Source organism: Protopterus annectens, chromosome 1.part1, assembly GCF_019279795.1.
Source record: "Protopterus annectens isolate FY-2018-M chromosome 1.part1, PAN1.0, whole genome shotgun sequence".
In the NCBI taxonomy this organism is placed as follows: Eukaryota; Metazoa; Chordata; order Ceratodontiformes; family Protopteridae; genus Protopterus; species Protopterus annectens.
In genome coordinates this window covers 806,868,197-806,890,360 of record NC_056726.1, presented here as the reverse complement: position 1 = coordinate 806,890,360, position 22,164 = coordinate 806,868,197, and the positions used below count along the sequence as shown (strand labels likewise).

Below are 22,164 nucleotides of genomic sequence, written 5' to 3'. Positions count from 1 at the left end.
ATTATATATGTATTATTAATATTATTATTATTATTATTATTATTATTACGTTATTATTATTATTATTATTATTATTATTATTATTATTACGTATTGCGTATTATTATTATTATTATTATTATTATTATTATTATTATTATTACATATTATTATTATTATTATTATTATTATTATTATTATTACATTATTATTATTATTGTGTATGTATTATTATTATTATTATTATTACGTATTATTATATATACATAGGTATATACACATGCACACACATACATACGTATACAGCATGTACACATATACATGCATACATATATAATGCGCTACTACACATACATATATACATACACATACACACATACATGCATATTATTACATGTGTATGTACATATGTGTATATACATATATATATACATACACACACATATTATTATACATGTGTATGCATATTATTATTATTACACATACACATACATATTGTATACATGTGCATGCATACACATACGCACATACACAAATATATATATGTACATACATATATATATTATTACATACATATTATTATTACGTATGTATGACACATTATTACACACATGCGTATTATTATTATACTATTATTAAGATGACATGCATTACACACACATATGTACGCACACATTATTACGCACACATACGCATGCGCACGCACACACACACACGCATATTGACACGCATTAATAATAATATCATTAATACGCACGCACACACACACCGCACGCACACACACACAATATTACCGCACGCACACCGACACACACGCACACACACGCCCCACACACACACACACACGCACACCACACACACACGTCGCACACACACACACACAACACACACACTGACTAATAATTAATTACAATTAATACAAGACATCAATCATCACTGCACGACAATGCCCACACACACACACACACACACACAATGCACACATTATTATCAGCATTGGTCACAATGACACACACATACAGCATGTACATATATATACATATACATATTACATGCATGTATTATTATTATGTACACATACGCATGCTATACGCACATATTATTATTATTATTACACACATATTGTACACATACACACAGCATGCACATGCCATTACGCATGCACATACGTGCACATGCATTATATACATACACACATAGTTACACATTATGTATTACATAATATTAATATACATACGCATGTATTACACATTATTATTATTACGTAAGTATTATTATTACGTACGTATTATTACGTGCATGCAATACGTATTATGCACATACCGCATGCATATTATTATTACGTATTATTATTGTACAGTACAGTATTATTATTATTATTAATGCGTTATTATTATTATTATGTATTATTAATACGTATTATTATTACATACGCATTAATACATACGTACGTATTATTACGCACACACACACATGCACACATACTGCACGTGCACACACACACACACACATAATATTATTAATGTACACGCACACACACACATGTATACATATATATACACACACATATGCACACATATTACATGTATATACATATGTATATATAGTATGCATGACATACATGCATACACACACATATGCATGCACACACACACACACACACACACATGCGTACACACACACATATACTGACACACACACACACATATGTATACATGCACACACACATACACATATGTATGGACATATACGTATATATATTATGTATATATATATATGTATGTATTATCTGCACGTACACACATACGTGCACATGTATTACACACACGTACACACACATGCATACGTACATATATACTGCATGTATATATATATTACATGTATGTATTATACGTATGTATATATATGTATGCTGCATACATATATATGTATGCACATACACATGTATGTACATATGCATGCAACACACATATGTATGTATTATTACATGCATACATATTGCACATATGCATGCATACATATAATACATGGCACACATGCGCACTGTGCACACACACATACATGCACATATGGACATGCCATGCATGACACATGCATGCACATACACACATGCATGTACATATTATTACTATTAAGAGATACAGTATATATTATGCAGCATTAGGTATGCATATACACACACACATATACACATGGCATGCACACATGTATTGCACATACACACACACACACACACATATACACATGCACACGCAACACACACACATACACACATGCACACACACACACACACATGCATGCACACGCACACACACACACACATATGCATATATGCACACACACACACATGTGACATGTACATACACACATATATACACACACATGCACACACACATTAACACATGCACACATTACACATACATACATATTACGGTACACACATATATTACGTACACATACTACACACACATTATTACGCACACATTATACACACATACGCACACACATACGCACATATACACGTATATACGGCGACATACATGCATGCACACACACACATGCATGCAGCTGCACACACACACACATACGCATATATGCACACACACACACACACATGCACACACACACACACATGCACACTGCTACACACACACACACACATTATATACACACACACACACACATGCATGTATATATACACACACAGACACATGCACAGACATTGGCACACACATTCACACACACACGTACGTATGTGCTAATGCATTATTACGTACTGCATTACGACACGCACATACACACATGTGTGCTGCACATACATATTATTACGTACATACATACACATATGTGATACATACATTATACACACATACATGCATGTACACACACATACATATGCATACGCATACATACACACATGCTACGTGCATGTACACACACATACATACACACATACATATGTGCACATACATATGCGCATTATTACATGCACATATTACATACGTACGCACACACACACATGCACGCATACACACATACACACACATGCATACATGCATATGCATGCACACACACACATGCAGACAGCATACATACATACATACATACATATGCGTATTATTACACACACACACACATACGTGATACGCACGCACACACACACACGTATTGCATGCACACACATTATTACCGCACGCACACACACACACACATCACGTGCATGTATGCACACCACATGCACACACCACACACATGCGCACACACACACACACACCACATGCACACACCACACATACACACATGCGTATAATGCACACACACACATATACATATGTGCACACACACACACACATACAGCACCGCACACGCACACACGCACACACACACATACGTGTGCACGCACATACGCATATATATATATATATATATGTGTATGTATGTATATGTATGTATATATATATATATATATATATATATATATATATATATATAGATGTATATATATATATATATAGATTATATATATATAGATGTACATATATCTCTAGTTATATGTATATATATAATATATATATATATGTATATATATATAGATATATATATATATATATATATATGTATATATATAGTTAATTGCTTCCCATTATACAGGCACCTGATATCTGGGGCAAGACAAACTGATGTAATGGCGTAGGCTGCATGTTTTATACCCCTGACAACCTGACGTCACGGATGAAGAGACGGCAACCAACGCAGGTCCCAAGACTTTGTTAATCAGGCTGCCTGAGGGCTACTCCAAGCAGATAACCCAAATGTAATGACTGCAACAGTGAATACACTCAAACATCTACATTTATGGTAAGTGTACACAGCTGTACTTCATCCAGGTTGCACTTGAAAAGGGGTAAAGAGGTACTCTGCTTGACATGGAGAGGGAGTCTATTCCATAAATGGGGGAGTCTCTGTGGCACAAATCTGTCCTGCCAGCAAGTCCTATTGATGTCACAGACCAGGTTGAGGCCACGTGTGTGGGTTAATCATGCGGATATGCAACAATCCCATCAAGGCTGGGTATGAGATCGCCTTGTATGCAAGACAGATGTCACCTCTGGGGAGTCTGTGTGAAACGGACTAGAGGGATAGGGCTTTTAGCCTGTCTGTGTATGGTAGCTTTTTGAGGCCCTGGATTCACCTGGTGAAGAACCTCTGTGGTCTCTTCAGCTGTTGCATGTGCTTTGCAAGGTACATGCCGAATGGGGCGTTGTACTCAATAATGGGCCTTATAAGGGAAGAATACAGGGATGTTATGACCGCCTTGTCCCTGGATGAGATACCCTTACTTATGAGGTGGGCCATGTAGAAAGCGTTCCATACAATGGAAGCAACATGGTGGTCAAAAGTCGGGCTGCTATCAATCTGGGTGCCCAAATCTCTCACAACTTATTGCATGCTTAAAACACTGTTGTTAATGTGATAATCTGTGGAGGACATCTCTCCCCCCAAAGGGATGATGTTGTATTTTTTTATATTCAGCTTGAGGCTGTTTCTGGCACCAGTCATTTGTTTGGGTGAGACCCTCTTGGAGGATGTCCACATCACTAGGGGAATTGATGACAGCTCCCAATTTGCAGTCATCTGCAAACTTTGTCAGCCATAGCCCACTGGTTTTGGCCTGTACCTCAGAAAAGTATATCCCAAATAACAGAGACCCCAAGACCAAACCCTGGGGTAATGCCACTCCATATGGGTCTACTGCTTGAGGTTGCTTCCCCTATTTTGACTAGGTGGTTTCTATCAGTGAGCCTGTTGGCTACCCATCTGACATACGGACTGATGCCTAGTTGAGAGAGTTTATCTATTATGCCCGAGTGGGGAATAGTGTTGAAGGCTTTGGCCAGGTCAAGGTAGTCGATGTGCATTGTCTTCCCCTCATCCATGGCTTTGGTTACTGTGTCAAAAAAAGGTGACCAAATTTAACAGACATGACCTCTCCTTGATGAAGCAAAACTGTGTGGGATCGAGTGTTTGGAGGTTGCCAATGTCCTTGTTAATGAGGTCCATGATGATCCATTCCATAGCCTTGCAGGTCAGGCTAGTTAGGCTGATGGGTCTATAATTTACCAGATCTGTGGACGCTCCACCTTTGTGTAAAGGGATGACAGTGGCTGTCCTCCACTCAGCTGGGACAAAACCGGTACTTAGGCTTTGGTTGACTAGGACACCTAATGGTGCTGCAAGTTCCTGCCTAAATTCATGTAGGATGCAGCCTGTGATGTTATCCGGTCCCATAGAGGCTGTATTTTTTGCCTTTGAGAGAGCAGTGAAGACCTGATCCCTAGATATAAGGGTGAAGGGGGCAGGTACTGGGAATGTACTGATTGAGGGGACAGAGGGGTGAAATTTTTGCTGAGTCTGTCAGCCAGCAAGTTTGCTATATCTACGGCATTTGTATATGTGGTGCCCTTGACCACCAGTTCTGAGCAGATTTGGGTGGTACCTTTGAGATTACGGACATATGTGAAGAAGGCCTTATGTGATTGTCTGTAGTAGATGATTGTCTGTAGTAGATGTGGCCAATTTGGACTCTGTTTGCTTTGGAGAATTTTATTAGTACTCTTATTTGCTTGTTTAGGTTAAGGAGAGATTGCTTCCAATTGGGCACTTAGTCCTGGACAGCAATTTTTTTCTTTTGTTATAGAGTTTATTTATTGCAGATGTCTACCAGACAGGTCTACTTTTCCTTGCGGAGGATGATTTAGTCCTGTCAGGTATTCCTGATTTCATGCATCTATATACAGTAAATGTTCGTATAGTAATTTGGCATAGTTTTGGATACTAGTGCCAGTTCCTAGAGAAGGGGGAAGGAGCTGTGAAGCTGTTTTATACCATCCCTCAGGAGGCTGTAATCAGCTGTGGAGAAGTTTTTTTGATTGACCCTAGCTAGAAGAGGGTCGGGAGAGATGGTGACTTTGAACGTGATCTGTGGCTTTTTGGAAAAGGGTGAATTCTTGAACTATTCTAGAAGCAGCAACTTGGTCATCTGTATATACCTTTACAGAGCTCTATGAATTATATTAGTTCTCCAGGTCTAGAGCAGGCTTTGCTAAGGCTGTTGTCCATTAGCTCCTGGACTCCCTTCCTTCCTTCTCCCAATCAGTATAAGCTATGATGGTCTACCCATATAGCTAATGGTACTGCAGCAGTGATCAAATGATGAATGATAGTATTGCAGTAGATGTTTGAATGATCACTGCTGCAGTAGTCACTTCCTTCTTCCACCCCCCCCCCCTTATTTTTGTATGTTTTTGTTGCCAGGGTGAAGACTTTCATTTTTGTAACATTGACCTCTTTTGACAGTGTACAGTAGCTTCCTTTTCTCAGTTAACATGAAAGCTGTGAAGGTCTTTGCATCCAGATACCTTTTCTTCAGCTCTGTTTGAGCTTGTAACCATTTGGGAGTGTGAAAGGTGGAAGCAGGCTGGCTGTTATATCCTTGACAGGATACAAGCCATGTGCTAAGTCTACTGCAGCAGTGATCAAACATTTACTGTTCTGCAACTGTACATTCTCATCCCTTGTTTTTAATGACATTGTCCATATCTTTGACCAGGATTATTTCCTTATCATTGCCTATGTTGTGTTAATATCGTTTGATTACTTTTATATGAATGTAAACTTGCCTATGTCACAAGTAATAAATCATTAAAGGTTTTTGGGAAAAAAAAAAGTGTTAACCTACCTTCATGTCAAGTGTCTAGTACCCCAGAACAGTGATATTGGCTAAGCAGTGGTGAGGGTGGAGTCACTTATTTAATTAGCATTTTGCATTGTACTGTTTGTGATTCCAGCAACACATCAGTATGACAGATTTGTATTGGAGTTACTGCCTGCTTTTGTTTTCAGGATTTGATAAAGGCTTTATATCTAAAAGCCACTGTTTTAATGAAAATGTAGGAGTAACTGAGTAGTTCTGCTTGGACCTTTTATGGTAAATTGGGAGAGATACATAATTGCTCCAATGTCAAGCAAAAACTTTATTAAAGCAAAGCTTTCGGGTAACTATCCTTTCTCAATGCTAATACCTTTACACAGAATAATTGCCATTTAAATAAGAGCAAACAAGTATCACATGACACTGCATAAACTTTTTAAAAGAAATACATTAAATATTTTGTTATATTCTTACTAAAACAGGTTTAATGCTTACAGTATTGTTAAGACCAGGTTCAAACTCACAGGATATATGAACATATTATTATTACCTGCTATGTGCATAAGCGAAGTATGCATGCACCTCGTGTTTTTAGGAGTGATGAAGGCTTATTTGGGTAGGGTCAATAAGATAAATACTGATAACCAGCAATTTAATCAGCAGCTAGAAGAGATGGTTGATGAATTTATAAGTAGTGGTTATACTCAAACAGAACTTCTTAAGAGTATGTGATGGGGTAAAAAAGGACAGAGAAGCCCATATTTGCTATGGGGGCAGAAGAAGTGGTACAAAAGGGAGCTCTATGTAGCAAAATTAGGTATGTAACTACTTTTAATGTATGGACAGGCGAGCTTAAAATAATTATACAAAGGAATTGGACTATTTTATTGGCTCTACCTGAGCTGCAGACAATTCTGAATGAAAAGCCTTATTTTCTTATAGGAACACTAGAAACTTAAGGAAGCTGTGTTGTAAAGATTTTCAAGTATATGCCAAGCAACAAACAGTTACGAAGCAAGGCACTTTTAAGTGTATGAATTGTAGTTGTTTTAATGATATTTTAGTAGGTAATAATAATGTGTTCATACATCCTGTGACCAACAGGCAATATACTTTTTCCCTCACAGCCAGTTGTAATATCAGCTATGTGGTGTACCTCGCCACTTATGCAAAATGTTTTTCACTTTATTTGGGGAAAACAACCAGAAGGCTGAGGGAGCGAATTATTGAGCATAAGTCGGATATAAGGAGAAATGACAAGAATGCTCCAAGTAGACACATCATGAGCAAGGGTGAGGACCATTGTTTTAAGTTTAGGGTAATAGACATAGTAGTAGTGAAAGGAGCCAGGGGAGGTGATTTAAACAGTTTTCTTGAAAATAGGGTATGAATGGATTGTTAGATTATGTGCAGAGTGAACCTGGTCTTAACAATACTGTAAGTATTAAACCTGTTTTAGTAAGACTACAACAACAAAATATTTAAAAAAAAAAAAAAAAAAATGATGCAGTGTCATGTGATATGCTGGCTATAGTCATATGATACTTGTTTGCTCTTATTTAAATGGTAATTATTCTGTGTAATGGTATTAGCATTGAGAAAGGGTCGTTACCCGAAAGCTTTGCTTTAATAAAGTTTTTGCTTGGCGTTGGAGCATTTTATTTCTGAGTCTGTCATTATTTTTCCAGTTACCACAGTATCAACCTTATTACTAGAGATGCATAATTGCATATACATTTAAACAGGACACCAAGAACAAAAATTTAGCTGAGAATGAGACGCACCACAGCAGAGATTAGAGTTGGAGGGTAATGACTTATTTGTTGTTTGGCTCACGTAGGATATTTGGCTGACTGAGTCCAGTTGCATCACAGCCCCTTATAAAGAGTTGCTGCTTAATTAAATGAAATTTATAAATGTGTAAGCTGCATGTGATTCAAGCATAAAAAAAACAAAGTTAAAGTTTAGCAAAACATCTGTTATTAAATGCACCGTAACCTAAAGTGCATTCAGAATGTTAAGCTTTTTAATTATAATTATATTGTTATAATTGTGGATCTGAAGTAGCTTACTTCATTTGGTTTTCAACCTTTGGGTTACGGATCCGACTCGGCAAATTCAAGAGCGTCTGCTCCGAGCTCCAACCTCCTCCTGCTACCCATAATACACTGCCACCACCTTCCTTCCCTCAGATCTCATTTGCCGCATTTGCGATTGCATTGTGATCTCAGAGCTCCGGGTATAGAGAGTGCTTTTGAGTTTTGCTTCCGTGCTTTTTTGCAGTTTAAGTGTGTTAGGTGAGTTAGTGTAGTTTCCCTCTCCACCCCCCTTGCTGGTGCGTCATGCTTTTTCTAGTTAGAAAGTTTTCAAAAAAAAAAAGTAATTCCTCCCTCACCCTCTGTGTGTGTGTGTGTGTGTGTGTGTGTGTGTGTGTGTGTGTGTGTGTGTGTGTGTGTGTGTGTGTGTGTGTAGGTAGTCTTAGGCTTTTGTTTTTGATGATGGCTGAACAGCCTAAACAAATGTTTAGAAAATGCACAGTGTGTAGCCACAAATTATTGCCTGCTGACAGACACACTGTGCATTGTCTGCTTGGGTGTGTCTCACCTATCTTCTGAATGTGGTATTTGCGTGGGCTTTAACCCGCAAGTCCTGAGGGACTGCAGGGCAAAGCTTATTATAAAGGGCCTTCTCCCTGCTCCTGAGGCGGCCACTTCTTCTACTTCGGTGGTCACAGCTGTGACCGCTCCTTTGGTCTTTCACTCCTCCTCTTTCTGTCTTTTTCCCTCCAAGGCCAGGACTCAGCCTCCCTCTTCTAGGCCTGGGGAAGGGGATTCTGTTAGCCAGAAGAAACCTGAGAGAGAACACAAGGCTGAAAGACACAGGAAGAGGTCCCAGATCGTTCCACCCCAGCGAGGCCTCCATGTGTTTACTAAACCTACCGCCCCTCTGCTCCGATCACCACATTTTTCTCCAGAGCCGGAGAATCCTAGGTTTTCCTGTAGGGTGTCAATACACCGGCCAGCTAGGTCGGAGTCCATCGCCTCCTTGCAATGCACCCGTAGTATCTCGGAATCAGACATGGATAAAATGATGAGGTTTATTAGGATGCAGATCCAGATGGGAGTCCTGCCAGCTCCTTCTCCCTTCGGAGGGGGTAGCTTGCTTCCCTTTTTTTCACCAATTTCTCCGATCTGACTCCTCGCTTCGGAGTATCAAGATCCGAGGATGTTCAGAGTCAGGGTGTCGGCGCCAATGGTACTTGCTTTCTTGACGCCGGCAGTTGTCTTGAGCGTGTCAGATCAGACTAGTTTGGATCCGAGCGGCTCTCTGAGCCGTAGCCTGGGCATCAGATCTGAGGGGGTGGAAGTTTCTTCGTTGGCTCTGACTTTGTCAGCTCCGGGCCATCCCCTCGACTCTCTATCTCCTTGGGGACTGGCTCTGATCTGCTTGTCAGACCCGGGAAGAGCAGCTACGGTGCTGGAGTCCAAGGTGGCTTGCTCTCCTTCAGAGTTCGATGTAGTTGAAAGGGTCCCCTCTGTTGGATCGAGACCCCTGACCATTTCTTCGGATTCCTCCCCGACTCCCCCTGGTTCTGGTATGACTCCAATCATTTTACCACAGGGACAGCCCGTGCCCGAAGTGCCCCAGACGGTTTCCCTTGAGGAACATCAGGCGGCTTGCAAGCCCTCTCCGGAGAGCCCCAGCAGAGAGGTTCCTCGCAAGCATACATGCAAGAGGAGGCACTTTGACTCCTCCCCAGAGTCCCTCACTGGGGAGACCGACTTAGGGGAAGGTTCCCCCAGATCACCTCCCGAGGATGTCTCCTTTGGAGACATCATGGAACTTTTACACCAGCAGGGAGGCTTGTCCGCCCCAAAACCTTCCTCAGATGAGTCAGTGTTCCTGGAGGCATTCGGCACGGGCCTGTTCATTTCCTAGGTGTCTTCCCCCCCTCCCCCCCTGAGACCCTCCTGTGGATTTAATCACTTCGCGGACTTGGAAGGAACCGGACACCGTGGAGCCTATTTCGAAGCATCCTAACAAAATTTTAAACCCCCCCCCTTCTGACAGACCGGCATGGAACAAAGGGTCCTCTCTAGTTGCTGTGGTGGTAACAGCGACCACCAAAAAGGAACTGGCTCAAGAAAGTTCTTTGGTCCATCCCCCTGACCGAGAGTCCAGGTTGATGGACCACCTAGGGAAGCGTAAGTATGCGTCCGCAACCTTTTCTATAAGGGCGCTAAACTGCTTGGCCCACATCATTCTATTGCAGTGCGACCTTGTTAAGGAGCTCGCTGAGTCAACCCCTGGGTCCACATCGCAGGAGGATAAAAACACATTTTCTGTAAGAATGGTCACTCTCAAAGCGGTATCAAATACGTCCATGTGCCTTCTCTCATACGCCACCGAGGGGGCGGCTGGCTCCGGCATTGCCACGAGGTATCATGCCTGGCTTAGATTGTGTCAGTTCTCGGAGCCCTTCAAGGCGTCATTTGCAAATGCCCCTTACGACAGCTCTTCGCTTTTTGGTAAGACCGTCCGTGACACTTTGGTCCAGAGTGAAAAAGATGGAAAGACACTGTCTGCCGTCTGGGTCCGCTTCTTGAACTCTCAAAGATCCTTTTCTCGGAATTGGGCAGGGCAAAAGAAGATGTGGTTCTGGAAGTCTCAGTATTCCTGATACGCTCAGGACTCTTCTTCCTCTAGAGGCAGAGGGGGTCAGGACTGACATCGCCCGAGGGGCAGAGGGGGTCTGAGGAATTTTGGGGGTCAAGAATCTTTCTTGGACAGGCTCACACAGCAACCCTGAGGGGTTGCCCAACTGCTCTACTCTGGTGGCAGTTGGGGGGGTTGCCTGATGTTGCACCTGAAGGCATGCGAGTCCATGTAGTCAGACCATTGGGTGCTACGAATTATATCCAGAGGTTATACAATTCCCTTTATGGCTCCCCCCATACCACCCAAACACCTCCCGGATGTACCACCTGCGCAAAGGGAGGCAGCAGCACTAGAGGTTATCGAGCTGCTAAAGAAACAAGCCTTCAAACCCGTCCCCTGAGATCAGTCCAGATCGGGCATCTATTCCAGGTTCTTTTTGGTGCCAAAAAAGACTGGGGACCTCAGGCCCATCCTGGACCTGTCAATGCTGAAGCTGTCCGTTGCCAAAGAAAAGTTCTGGATGGTCACGTTACAGTCTATCCTGCCTTATTTGCAAAAGATGGACTGGATGGGTTCGTTAGACGTCCAGGATGCTTACTACCATATAAAGATACACAGAAGCTCCAGGAGGGGCCAATCATTATCAGTTTTGAGCCCTACCCTTTGGTCTCAACACAGCCCCCAGGGTGTTCACCAAGGTTATGGCAGTAGTAGCGGCTCACCTGACGCTCCAGGGGATTCAGGTTTTCCCATAACTGGACGATTGGCTCTTTGCTGCGTCCAGGTGTCTACTTTGTGAGGCCAGGGATTTTTTCCTACACCTACCAGATCTAGGTATTACAGTCAACATTGGCAAATCTTGTCTAGACCCTGTCCAGGTCATAGAGTTTATCGGAGTACGGATAGATACCTTGCAGACGAAAGTCTTCGTGACCCAAGAGAGAATTTGAAATCTGGGACTGCATGTCTCTGCCATTGCTCACTCATATCACCCGCCAGCAGAGACAGTGTTGCGAGCCCTCAGCTCTACGACGGCCACGATTATACTACTTGTGTGCTCATTTGCATATCCGAATTCTACAGTGGACTCTTGCTGTACAGTCGTCATTGCTGGATCTACCACCGAGTCATCCAATTCATATAAGCAAAGCCTGCAGGGCGTCCCTTCTGTGGTAGATGCACTCTGTGGACATTCTCAAAGGACGCTCATTTGTCGCAGTCCAAGCCACAGTGACCATGGATGCCTCCTAGCTAGGGTGGAGTGGCCTTGCTTGGAAAGGACAGTGCAAGGCATGTGGTCCTCGACCGAGCCCAGCTTGCATATCAGTGTTCTAGAGGTGAGAGTAGTCCTTTTAGCATTGCAGGCCCTTCCTTCATGCCCATCTTCCTCTGGGAACAATTGCAATTCATTCAGACAACATGTCTGTGGTCTGGTACATCAACAAACAGGGAGGGACCAGATCCTACCCCCTTTGTCACGAAGCCATGAGAGTTTGGGAATGGGTGATCTCCACCAGTCACTTTCTGATAGCAACGCACATTCCGGGACGGTCCAACATTCTGGCGGACAGTCTCAGACGTTCTATTCTGATACCTTACGAGTGGTCTCTGAATCCTTCAGTAGCGGAACAGATCTTTCTAATGTGGGGTCAGCCTTGCTGTGATCTCTTCGCCTCTCCTTCCAACACAAAGTGCAGCAAGTTCTTCACTCTGAACCCCCCGCCGGGGGAATCCCCTAGAGATGCTGTGGTCCATGCTTGGCCTCCTGGTCTTCTGTATGCTTATCCTCCATTACCTCTTATTCCAGAGTTTTTACAGAAAGCTCGTTGACTGGGGAGCAAGGCCATCCTCATTGCCCCTTTTTGGCCTCGCCAGGTTTTGTTTCCCTTCATCTCATCTCATCTTCTAGTTCCTCCTTGGATCCCCGCCCGGATCTCATATCTCACCCGTCAGAGGTCCCTCATCTGAATCTGGACAGACTGAAACTTATAGCTTGGCTGCTCCAGTTCCCCTGATTGCCAGGACTCCCGGTTTGTCATCTTCTGCTAAGTCTATCTGGTGGTAGCTCTTAAATCCTCCACCAGAAAAATCTACTGTAGCAAATGGAAATGTTTTTTCCATCTCTGCTTCTCAGAAGCTTGGATCCCTTCTCTGCTCCAATTCCGGCCATTCTTGAATTTTTGGCAAACATTTTTCAACAGGGGGCCAGCTCATCTACAGTAAAGGTACAACTTGCGGCCATTTCCAATTTTCACGTTGATGAAAATTACTTTTGGCCACTTCCAGATTGTGCAAAGCTTTTGTCAAAGGTACCTTTTTCTTATGTCCTCCAGTCAAGGATCCCACTCCTCCGTGGGACGGGACCTTATCTTGATGCTACAAGCTTTAGTTGCTCCTCCTCTCAAACCAGCTGCAACAGTAGACCTCAAATTCCTATCCTGTTAGACAGCCCTCTTAGTGGCTGTCACCTCGGGTAGGAGGGTCTCAGAACTCCAGGCATTGTCTATCAAGGTTCCGTACACGGTTTCCACAAGGACAGGGTGTCTCTTCATACCAACCCCTTTTTTCTTCATAAAAGTGGACTCTGAGGCAAACATAAATCAGATTATCAATTTACCTGTTTTCTTCCCGAATTTCAAAAGTAAAAGTGAATACAAGTTGCATTTGTTAGATGTTCATAGACAATTATGTTTTTACTTACACAGAACTAAGTCTTTCCGAAAGTCTGATCAGTTGTTTGTGTCTTTCTCTAAACTGTTTTTGGTTAAACCTATTTCCAAGGTGACCATTGCTAAATGGATTTCTCAAGTCTACAAGTACAAGGGCTTGTCTCTTCTGGGTCAGGTTAAAGCCCATTCCACCAGGTCCATGGCTGCTTCCGTGGCTTTCTAGTCCAGAGTATCCTTGGATGATGTCTGTTCTACGGCTACTTGGTCCTCATCTCATACTTTTATTTCCCACTATAAGTTGGATTTGGTATGTCGAGGCCGGGCATCCTTTGGCTCTGCGGTGCTCCAGATTATCCTTCCATGAGGGCCACCCTAGGGTATAGGTTGCTGGTGACTCTGTCCCACTGGTTGAAGACCAAATGAAGTAAACTACTTCAGATAAAGAAGTTATGTACTCACAATAACATTCCATCTGTGTAGCTGTACTTTATTTGTCTTCAACCATCCCCCTCTCTTTACCCCAAACCTGCTGGCTTTGTATGTAGCAGAGTACGCCTTTGTGGCTTACTTGCTATGATGAGCTTTTGTTGGATCGGGTTCTGGGTTATTATGGGCAGCAAACGCGATCAGAGGGAAGGAAGGTGGTAACAGTGTATTATGGGTAGGGGGAGGAGCTCGGAGCAGATGCTCGTGAATTTGCCGGCTCAGATCCAAGTCAGATCCTTAACCCACAGGTTGAAGACAAATGAAGTACAACTACTCAGATGGAACGTTATGGTGAGTACATAACTTCTTTTTTCCTAACTTCTGAAACTGTATTTGTTGTTGGAGAGGGTTCTGTGTTAATTGTTTTATTTTCTTTTACTACCAGGGGATACAAACCTCATTGTTCTGCTACCATTACTTTGAAGCTGAGTCCATTGAAGGACAGACTAATTGTTTCTGAATGTCTTCTTGAGCATAACCACATACTGTGTCCCATCGAATTTTCATACTATTTTAAGAAGGGTCATCTCTTTGCCAACTCCTGCCTACCAGTCCGTACTGCAAACACAGTGTCGAAACAGTTTATAACCATTCAGGAAGTGAAAAGGCTATTGAGGTACTGCAAAACTCCAGATTATGGTGTACAGGATGTCTTGAAGGAAATGGAAGAAATGTTTAGCTTTGATCCAGGAGCAAAGGTCAAACTAGTATTTGTGGAGCACCATGTTATAATGAAATGTGTCTTTTTCATTACTTCACACATGAAGAGCTTGATTGAAAGATTCCCAGAGACTCTGTACTGTGATAAGCAACCCCTTGGTGATGACTTTGACTTGCATACTATCCTTTGTGAAGATTCTAATGGCAGAGGTAGAGTGTGCGTATACTGTTTGGCAAAGACAGGGACACCTGATCTACTCCGTTTTATTCTTGTTTCTCTTATCCAGAGTATACCAGATATCAAGTTTAAAGTATACTGTGTGTTTGTTGGACCTGAGACAGATGAAATTGATGTAATTAGGGATGTACTGCCAGTAGCTAAAGTTCACATTTATAGAACTCAACTTCTAGAGATGTTGTACAAGAAAGCTGCAGATATGGAAGGATGTTTGAAAGATGATACATGGGAATTACTGTGCAGACTTGCTAATTCTTGTTCAGTAGCGTCTTATGTTAAATGTTTAAGTGACTTGAGTATAGTTTTTAAAAACGAATTTGTTCAGTACCTTAAAAAGGTATGGCACCCTAGAAAGGAGATGTGGGTAGAGTGTTGGGCCTTTGAACAAAACAAAGGCAATGCCTTCATCAGGTTTGTAAGATCTCATCAGCAGAAGGTTATTGCACAGCTTAGCTCTTCGCTTGCACTTGCTGACTACATTCATGGTCTTCGCAGTCTCCAGACACTGAACATTGAGGTGGCCGAATTGAATGAGGAAGAACTTTGTGCACTTTACCAAGATGTCTGCTCTTCTGATCATGCTAGCATTATTAGAGAGGAAATTAGTCTTACAAAGAATGGACACTACAGCCTACAAGAAGCATCAGTGTTCCTGCTCAGTGATGGAGTCACAGAGTTCACCATTAACAAAACACAAACTTTGTGCAGTTGTAAAATTTTTACTTCAACACTTCTTCCTTGTCGCCACTTATTTGTTGTTCGCCTGTGGAGTGGTGAGCCGCTCTTTGACAGACAACTTCTATTGGTCCAGCAATTTAATAGCAATTCTTCTGACTGATTATGTCCTAGAATTTTTGTTATTGCTTACATCTTTACACAGTTGCTGTATTTTTGAGTCATCTGGATTATCAAGGGGTCATCATGTAAGATGGCAATTATTAACTTAATTAAAAAAAAATCCCCAGAATGAAATACTCAGATTCTTGGCTTTTTGCATGTTATTTATGTCAGTTGCTTATCCTTATTTGTTTGATGGGACCAGGGAGCCAGCAGCTGCCAACTAGTGTTGGCAGTGATGGGGCTCTGCAACTGTGGAACTTTTTTTATTTATTCATTATAGTGCCTTTTTTCATATAGGAACTCTGTCAGCTGATATCAGTCATAATTAAGAGACTCAAATGTAGAAAATGTGTTACTAAAGGCTTTTCTAAATGTGGATTGCTTGACACTGATTGTAATTTGGAAAATGCTACTAAGTAAAGGTTGAACTTTCAGACCAGTGAAAATGTGACCCCCCTGGGGACAGTGACTCCTGGGCTGTATTGCTGTAATAAATTGAGGTTGCATATGTTGAAAACAGCAGCAGGACCCATAGCTTTCAGATTTTGAGATTTGACCATTTGTTAGACTGCATTTAACAGGTTAGCATTTTCAGTTACACTCTCGGGTTATTCATTGTTTTGAGTGGGCACTGTACTGTTGTTTAATAGCCACAGTATAATCCGCAGTACAGGGCAGTGTGGGGTCCAGTCACATTGTCATATCTGTTCACTGATCTGGCATTGTGACACTAACTCCCACAGAGCTGTCTTTCCTTAGAAGTGGACCACATAATCTGAGATTGTACACATTTGTCCCATTTGCAGTCTGACTTGGACACCACAGTCTTAATCTAGGATGAGTAGCATGCCACTTGATACTGAGTGTGGAATCATGGCATTTGATGCAGGATCATTTCAAGTTGTATTTCACTTTGGAATATGGGTATTTAAGAACAGGACAGTTTTTACTGTGAACTAACAATGTGAAATTGTTCAATCTCGCCGTTTGTTCTTACGCATGGGTTTGGAGCCGATCCTCGGCTCTGAGACGGCCACTTCTGCAGCTCTGCATCTTGAGAAAGCTCGAGGCACAGTCCTATCCCACAATCCCCTAGTGCTAACCCTCAGATCTAGTTTGCCGCAGCAGCAGATGCATCGCAGAAGCTCGGGCCAGTAAACTTTTTCTGTTTTTCGAAGTTTTTCCATAACTTTCTTTATTAGTATAGATAGTTTTTTATATATATATATATATATATATATATAAGGCAATTTTCAGGCCTATTATCCTGTCTTTTAACAGGTGTTTTTTCTTTAGAAGGCTTAAGTCCTTCCTTTTTGTGTGCAGTGATACCTTGATATTTCTTGTTTTCAGGTTTTTATAGGTATATGTCTAATTTTGAACATGTCTGAGAAGCAAAAATCAGGCTTTAAGAGATGTCTATGTGGACAGAAAATGTCCATCACGGATAACCACTCTTCCTGCGTCTACTGTCTTGGCCCTCTCCACTTACAGGAGGACTGTTCTATTTGTCATTCCTTCAGTGGAAGGGTCATGATGGAGAGACGCAGGAAGTTGGTAGACAGGGGTTTATTAAAGCCCGAATTTCAGGAGGCCCTTGACAAGGCTGAATTGGTATCCAAGTCTTCGAAGGGGTCCAAGTCTTCGAGAGTGTCGGAGCCAAAGTCATCGGCTCCGAGCACCTCTATTAAGATTCGGACACCGGCTCCACAGACTTCGGAGTCGTTTGTCGAATGTATATCTTTGATCGAGACTCCGGTCTTGGAGCCGGTCTTGGAGGTTCCGCCGCCATCGATCCTTCACTCGGTGATGACTTCGGCCCCTTCGACCCGCTCTTCGAGACCCTTATCTGATTCGGATGTGGATCGAGTGATACAGAAGTTAATGGAGAACTCGGCCCTTTCTAAATTGATCCAAGTTTCATCCCAGCTGGTTTCGAAACTCGAAGCCCTCCCTGGGTCATCTACTGCTCTTCCTGGGTCATCTACTGCTCTTCCTCCGAGACCTGTCGAGTCTTTGGAGCTGAGAATCGAAGTTCCGATGATGGTAGATCCATCGATACCGAAGCCTATAGCTGTGCTTTTGGTACCGTTGACCTCGACGCCCTCGGAACGGATAGAGGGGTCCCGGAGCCGACTATCGTTCCTTGGTTCCGGGGCGGACAGTCGAACCGAGATGTCGGTACCGACTCTCCCCCTAGGAGCCTCGGCTCAGATTAGTTCGGCACCGTCCTCTGGATCGGAGCCCGGACCCCCGGTCTCGGGGATTGTTCCTGGTTTCTCGAAACCAGGAAGGTCTTCGGATCCGGGTACCGGTGCCTTTGACGCCATGAGGAAGGTCTTGTTGAAACAGACACATATCTCATCGGATTCTTCTTCTCCTCCCCCTAAGGGTCCACGTTCAACTTCTGTATCCTCGGCTCCTACTAAGCGTCGAGACCCAATGCCTCAGTTGCCCCCAGAGGGTGCTCCCGGTTCCTCGGACGCTTCTCCAGAAGCCCCATCTGAAGAAATACCAAGGAAAAGACTGTGCAAGAGGAGGCACATAGATTCCCCACAGAAATCTCTTACATCAGATACAGATTTAGATGAAGCAGAAGGGTCCCCCTCGGAGGATGTCTCCTTTGCGAACATCCTGGAGATCCTAAAACCGAGGGGAGATTGGCAGCCACTTAACCCTTCTGTGGATGAATCAGTATTGCTGAAGGCATTTGGGACTCTACCTTCTACCTCCTGGGTGACCCCTCCCTTTGACGAACTTATAGACTTGATAGCTTGTAGGGCTTGGGAGACACCTGACACGGTGGAACCAGTTCCCCGCAGGCCGAATAAGTTCATAACAGCCCCCCAGGACAAAAGTTTTCTTACCAGGGGTGTTCCAGTGGATACTATGGTGGTGGTGGCAGCCACTAAGAAGGACATGTCAGAGTCCTCTTCCGCTGTCCATCCTCCTAATAAGGATTCCAGGACGATGGTCAGATATGGGAAGCGCGTTTTCAGTTCTGCGACTTTTTCCATGTGATCGCTGAACTACTTGACGCGTTTTCCACGTTTACAGAGGGATCTCCTCAAGGAACTCGGAGATGCTCTCCAGGGTCGTACAGATGCTGCTATTACCGAGAAAGTGACAGCGCAACTTAATACCCTTAACTCTGTAGTCAACTCCTCCATGAGGCTCATTTCATATGCGGCCGAAGGCACGAGTAGAGCGGCAGCTTCAGCGATTGCTCTTAGGAGACAATCCTGGCTGCGGCTGTGCTCCTTTGCGGACTCCAAGTCTTCTTTTACTAATGTCCCGTTTGATGGTGCCTCTCTTTTTGGCCCCAAAGTAAAGGAGACCCACACTAGGTGTGAGCAAGAAGGGAAGACCCTATCTGCTGTAGGAGTCCATTTTTCCGCCCCTTCCAGACCATACCCCAAAGGGCAAAGAGGCGGAAAGATGTGGTTCCGTAAGACACAGGGTTCCTTTCAGTCCACACAGAGTGATAATGCCCCTTCCAGAGGCAGAGGAGGGGGAAGAAATGGAAGACGCCGTCCAAACGGCAGAGGGGGGTCCGCAAAACCAGGGTGACAGAGATACTTTTTCTGGCAAGCCTTTCCAGCACTCCTGAGAGGAGGCCCGACTGTCCTGCTCTGGAGGCAGTCGGGGGACGCTTAACTTTGTACCCGCTGGCCTGGTGAAATTTAACCTCAGATGCATGGGTACAAAATATAATTACCAGAGGTTATGACACAAAATTCATAAACGTTCCCCCTACCACCAAAAGATTCCCAGACGTTCCACCCAATCTGCGGAATCAGGCAGCCTTAGAGATCCAGAAGCTGCTCAGGAAAAGAGCCATCCAAACAGTCCCGGCAGACCAAATAGGATCCGGAACTTACTCAAGGTTCTTTTTAGTTCCAAAGAAGACAAGGGACTGGAGACCAATTCTGGATCTCAGCAGATTAAACACCTTCGTTGTGAAGGAGAAGTTTCGGGTGGTCACGCTACAGTCAATTCTCCCTTTTCTACAGGAAGGAGACTGGATGTGCTCTATAGATCTCAACGACGCGTACTACCATATAAAAATGGCCAGACCATCCAGGAAATTCCTGCACTTCCGGCTAGGAGCCAGTCATTTTCAGTTTCGGGCTCTGCCGTTTGGCCTCACCTCAGCCCCCAGGGTGTTCACCAAGTGTATGGCAGTAGTAGTGTCTCACTTGAGACAACAAGGATTCCGGGTGTTTCCGTATCTAGACAACTGGCTCCTCTCCGCCACCACCGAGTATCATCTGCTCCAAGCAAGAGATTACACAATCAGTCTTTGTTCCCGTCTTGGCGTTACAATCAATTTAGAAAATTCTTCTTTATCGCCATCACAGCGTATCTCATTTATAGGGGTAGAACTAGACACTACCTTGGTCACGGTCAGACTTCCTCCAGAAAGGGTTTCAAAACTAAGGGAGCAAATTGCAATACTCCTTCAAAAGACAAAAGCTACAGCAAAACAGGTTTTAAGAGTCCTGGGATTAATGTCAGCTGCACTGGTTGCAGTCCCTCTAGGAAGAATGCACATGAGGATCCTACAATGGCTACTGTTCGCCCAGTGGTCCTATCAGCACCTGCCGTTGTCACACAAAATTCTGATCACATCCTGCTGCAAGCAGGATCTACAATGGTGGATGCTATCTCAAGACTTGATACAAGGTCGACCATTTACCCTGCCAACCCCAATAGCGACAATAACCACGGACGCTTCCCTGATTGGGTGGGGGGGCTTATTCCAGGGAAAGACGGTCCAAGGTCAATGGTCCAGAACAGAATGCAAACTGCACATCAATGTTCTAGAGCTAAGAGCGGTGTTTCTAGCGTTGCAACACTTTCACGGCATCTTACCTCAAGGAACAGTGGCAGTCCAGACAGACAACATGTCAGTGGTCTGGTACATCAACAAACAAGGAGGAACAAGATCTTATCCACTATGCAGAGAGGCCCTCAGGATCTGGCAATGGGCCATCTCCACCGGACGCTTTCTGATAGCAACGCACATTCCCGGGACGTCCAATGTAATTGCGGACAGGTTGAGCAGAGCCATCCTGTTACCTCACGAGTGGTCTCTGAAAATCTCAAGTGGCGGAAGCGATATTCCGCAAGTGGGGCCAGCCTTGCTGCGACCTTTTTGCATCGCCGATGAATGCCAAATGCAGAAGCTACTTTGCCCTTCTCCCTCCACCAGGGAGTGTCCCCAGAGATTCACTGGTTCACGATTGGCCCCCGGGTCTCCTGTATGCTTTTCCACCCATTCCGTTAATCCCCAGGTTTCTACAGAAAGCCAAACGTCTGGAAAGGACCATAATTCTAATAGCCCCATTCTGGCCTCGACAGATCTGGTTCCCATTTCTTCAGGCCCATCAAATCGAGGAACCATGGTTTCTGGACCCAGTTCCAGACCTTTTGACCCATGCATCAGGAGCCCCTCATCCTTCCCTGCAGGCCCTAAAATTGACAGCTTGGCTGCTCCTCTTCCCATCCTAGCCAGGTCAAGCCTTTTGTCCCCTGCGGTTAAACGTATAATTGTTTCCTCTCTTAAACCATCCACTACAAAGACTTATCGGAGCAAGTGGACACGTTTTTCTTATTGGGCATTACAACAAGGGTTAGGTCCAACAGAAGCGCCGGTACACAAAATTTTGAGTTTGTCTAAGATCTTTGAAGAAGGAGCATCATCGTCCACAGTTAGAGTCCAACTGGCGGCCATATCGAACTTTCATGTGGGTTACAAAAATTCTTCCATCATGTCCCACAGACTTTGCAAGGCGTTTTTGAAAGGCACCTTTCATCTCCGCCCTTCCATTCGTAACCCAGTTGCTCCTTGGAATCTTAATTTAATTTTATCCCAGTTAATGTTACCCCCTTTTGAACCAGCCTCCACAGCCTCTCTT

General features: G+C 43.6%; 1 protein-coding gene across 3 annotated transcripts in view; it reads left to right on the top strand.

Annotated features, from left to right (window-relative positions):
• LOC122807251 (uncharacterized protein ZSWIM9-like) overlaps positions 1-16,375 on the top strand; it is a 234,960-nt gene extending 218,585 nt beyond the window's left edge. For all 3 annotated transcript variants that reach the window (XM_044078353.1, XM_044078362.1, XM_044078343.1), the window contains exon 3: positions 14,891-16,375. In XM_044078353.1, coding sequence (XP_043934288.1) covers positions 14,891-16,241 — 1,351 coding nt within the window. In that variant the 3' untranslated portion in view covers positions 16,242-16,375. The remainder of the gene's footprint in view (positions 1-14,890) is intronic.
• The last annotated feature ends 5,789 nt before the right edge of the window (positions 16,376-22,164 follow it).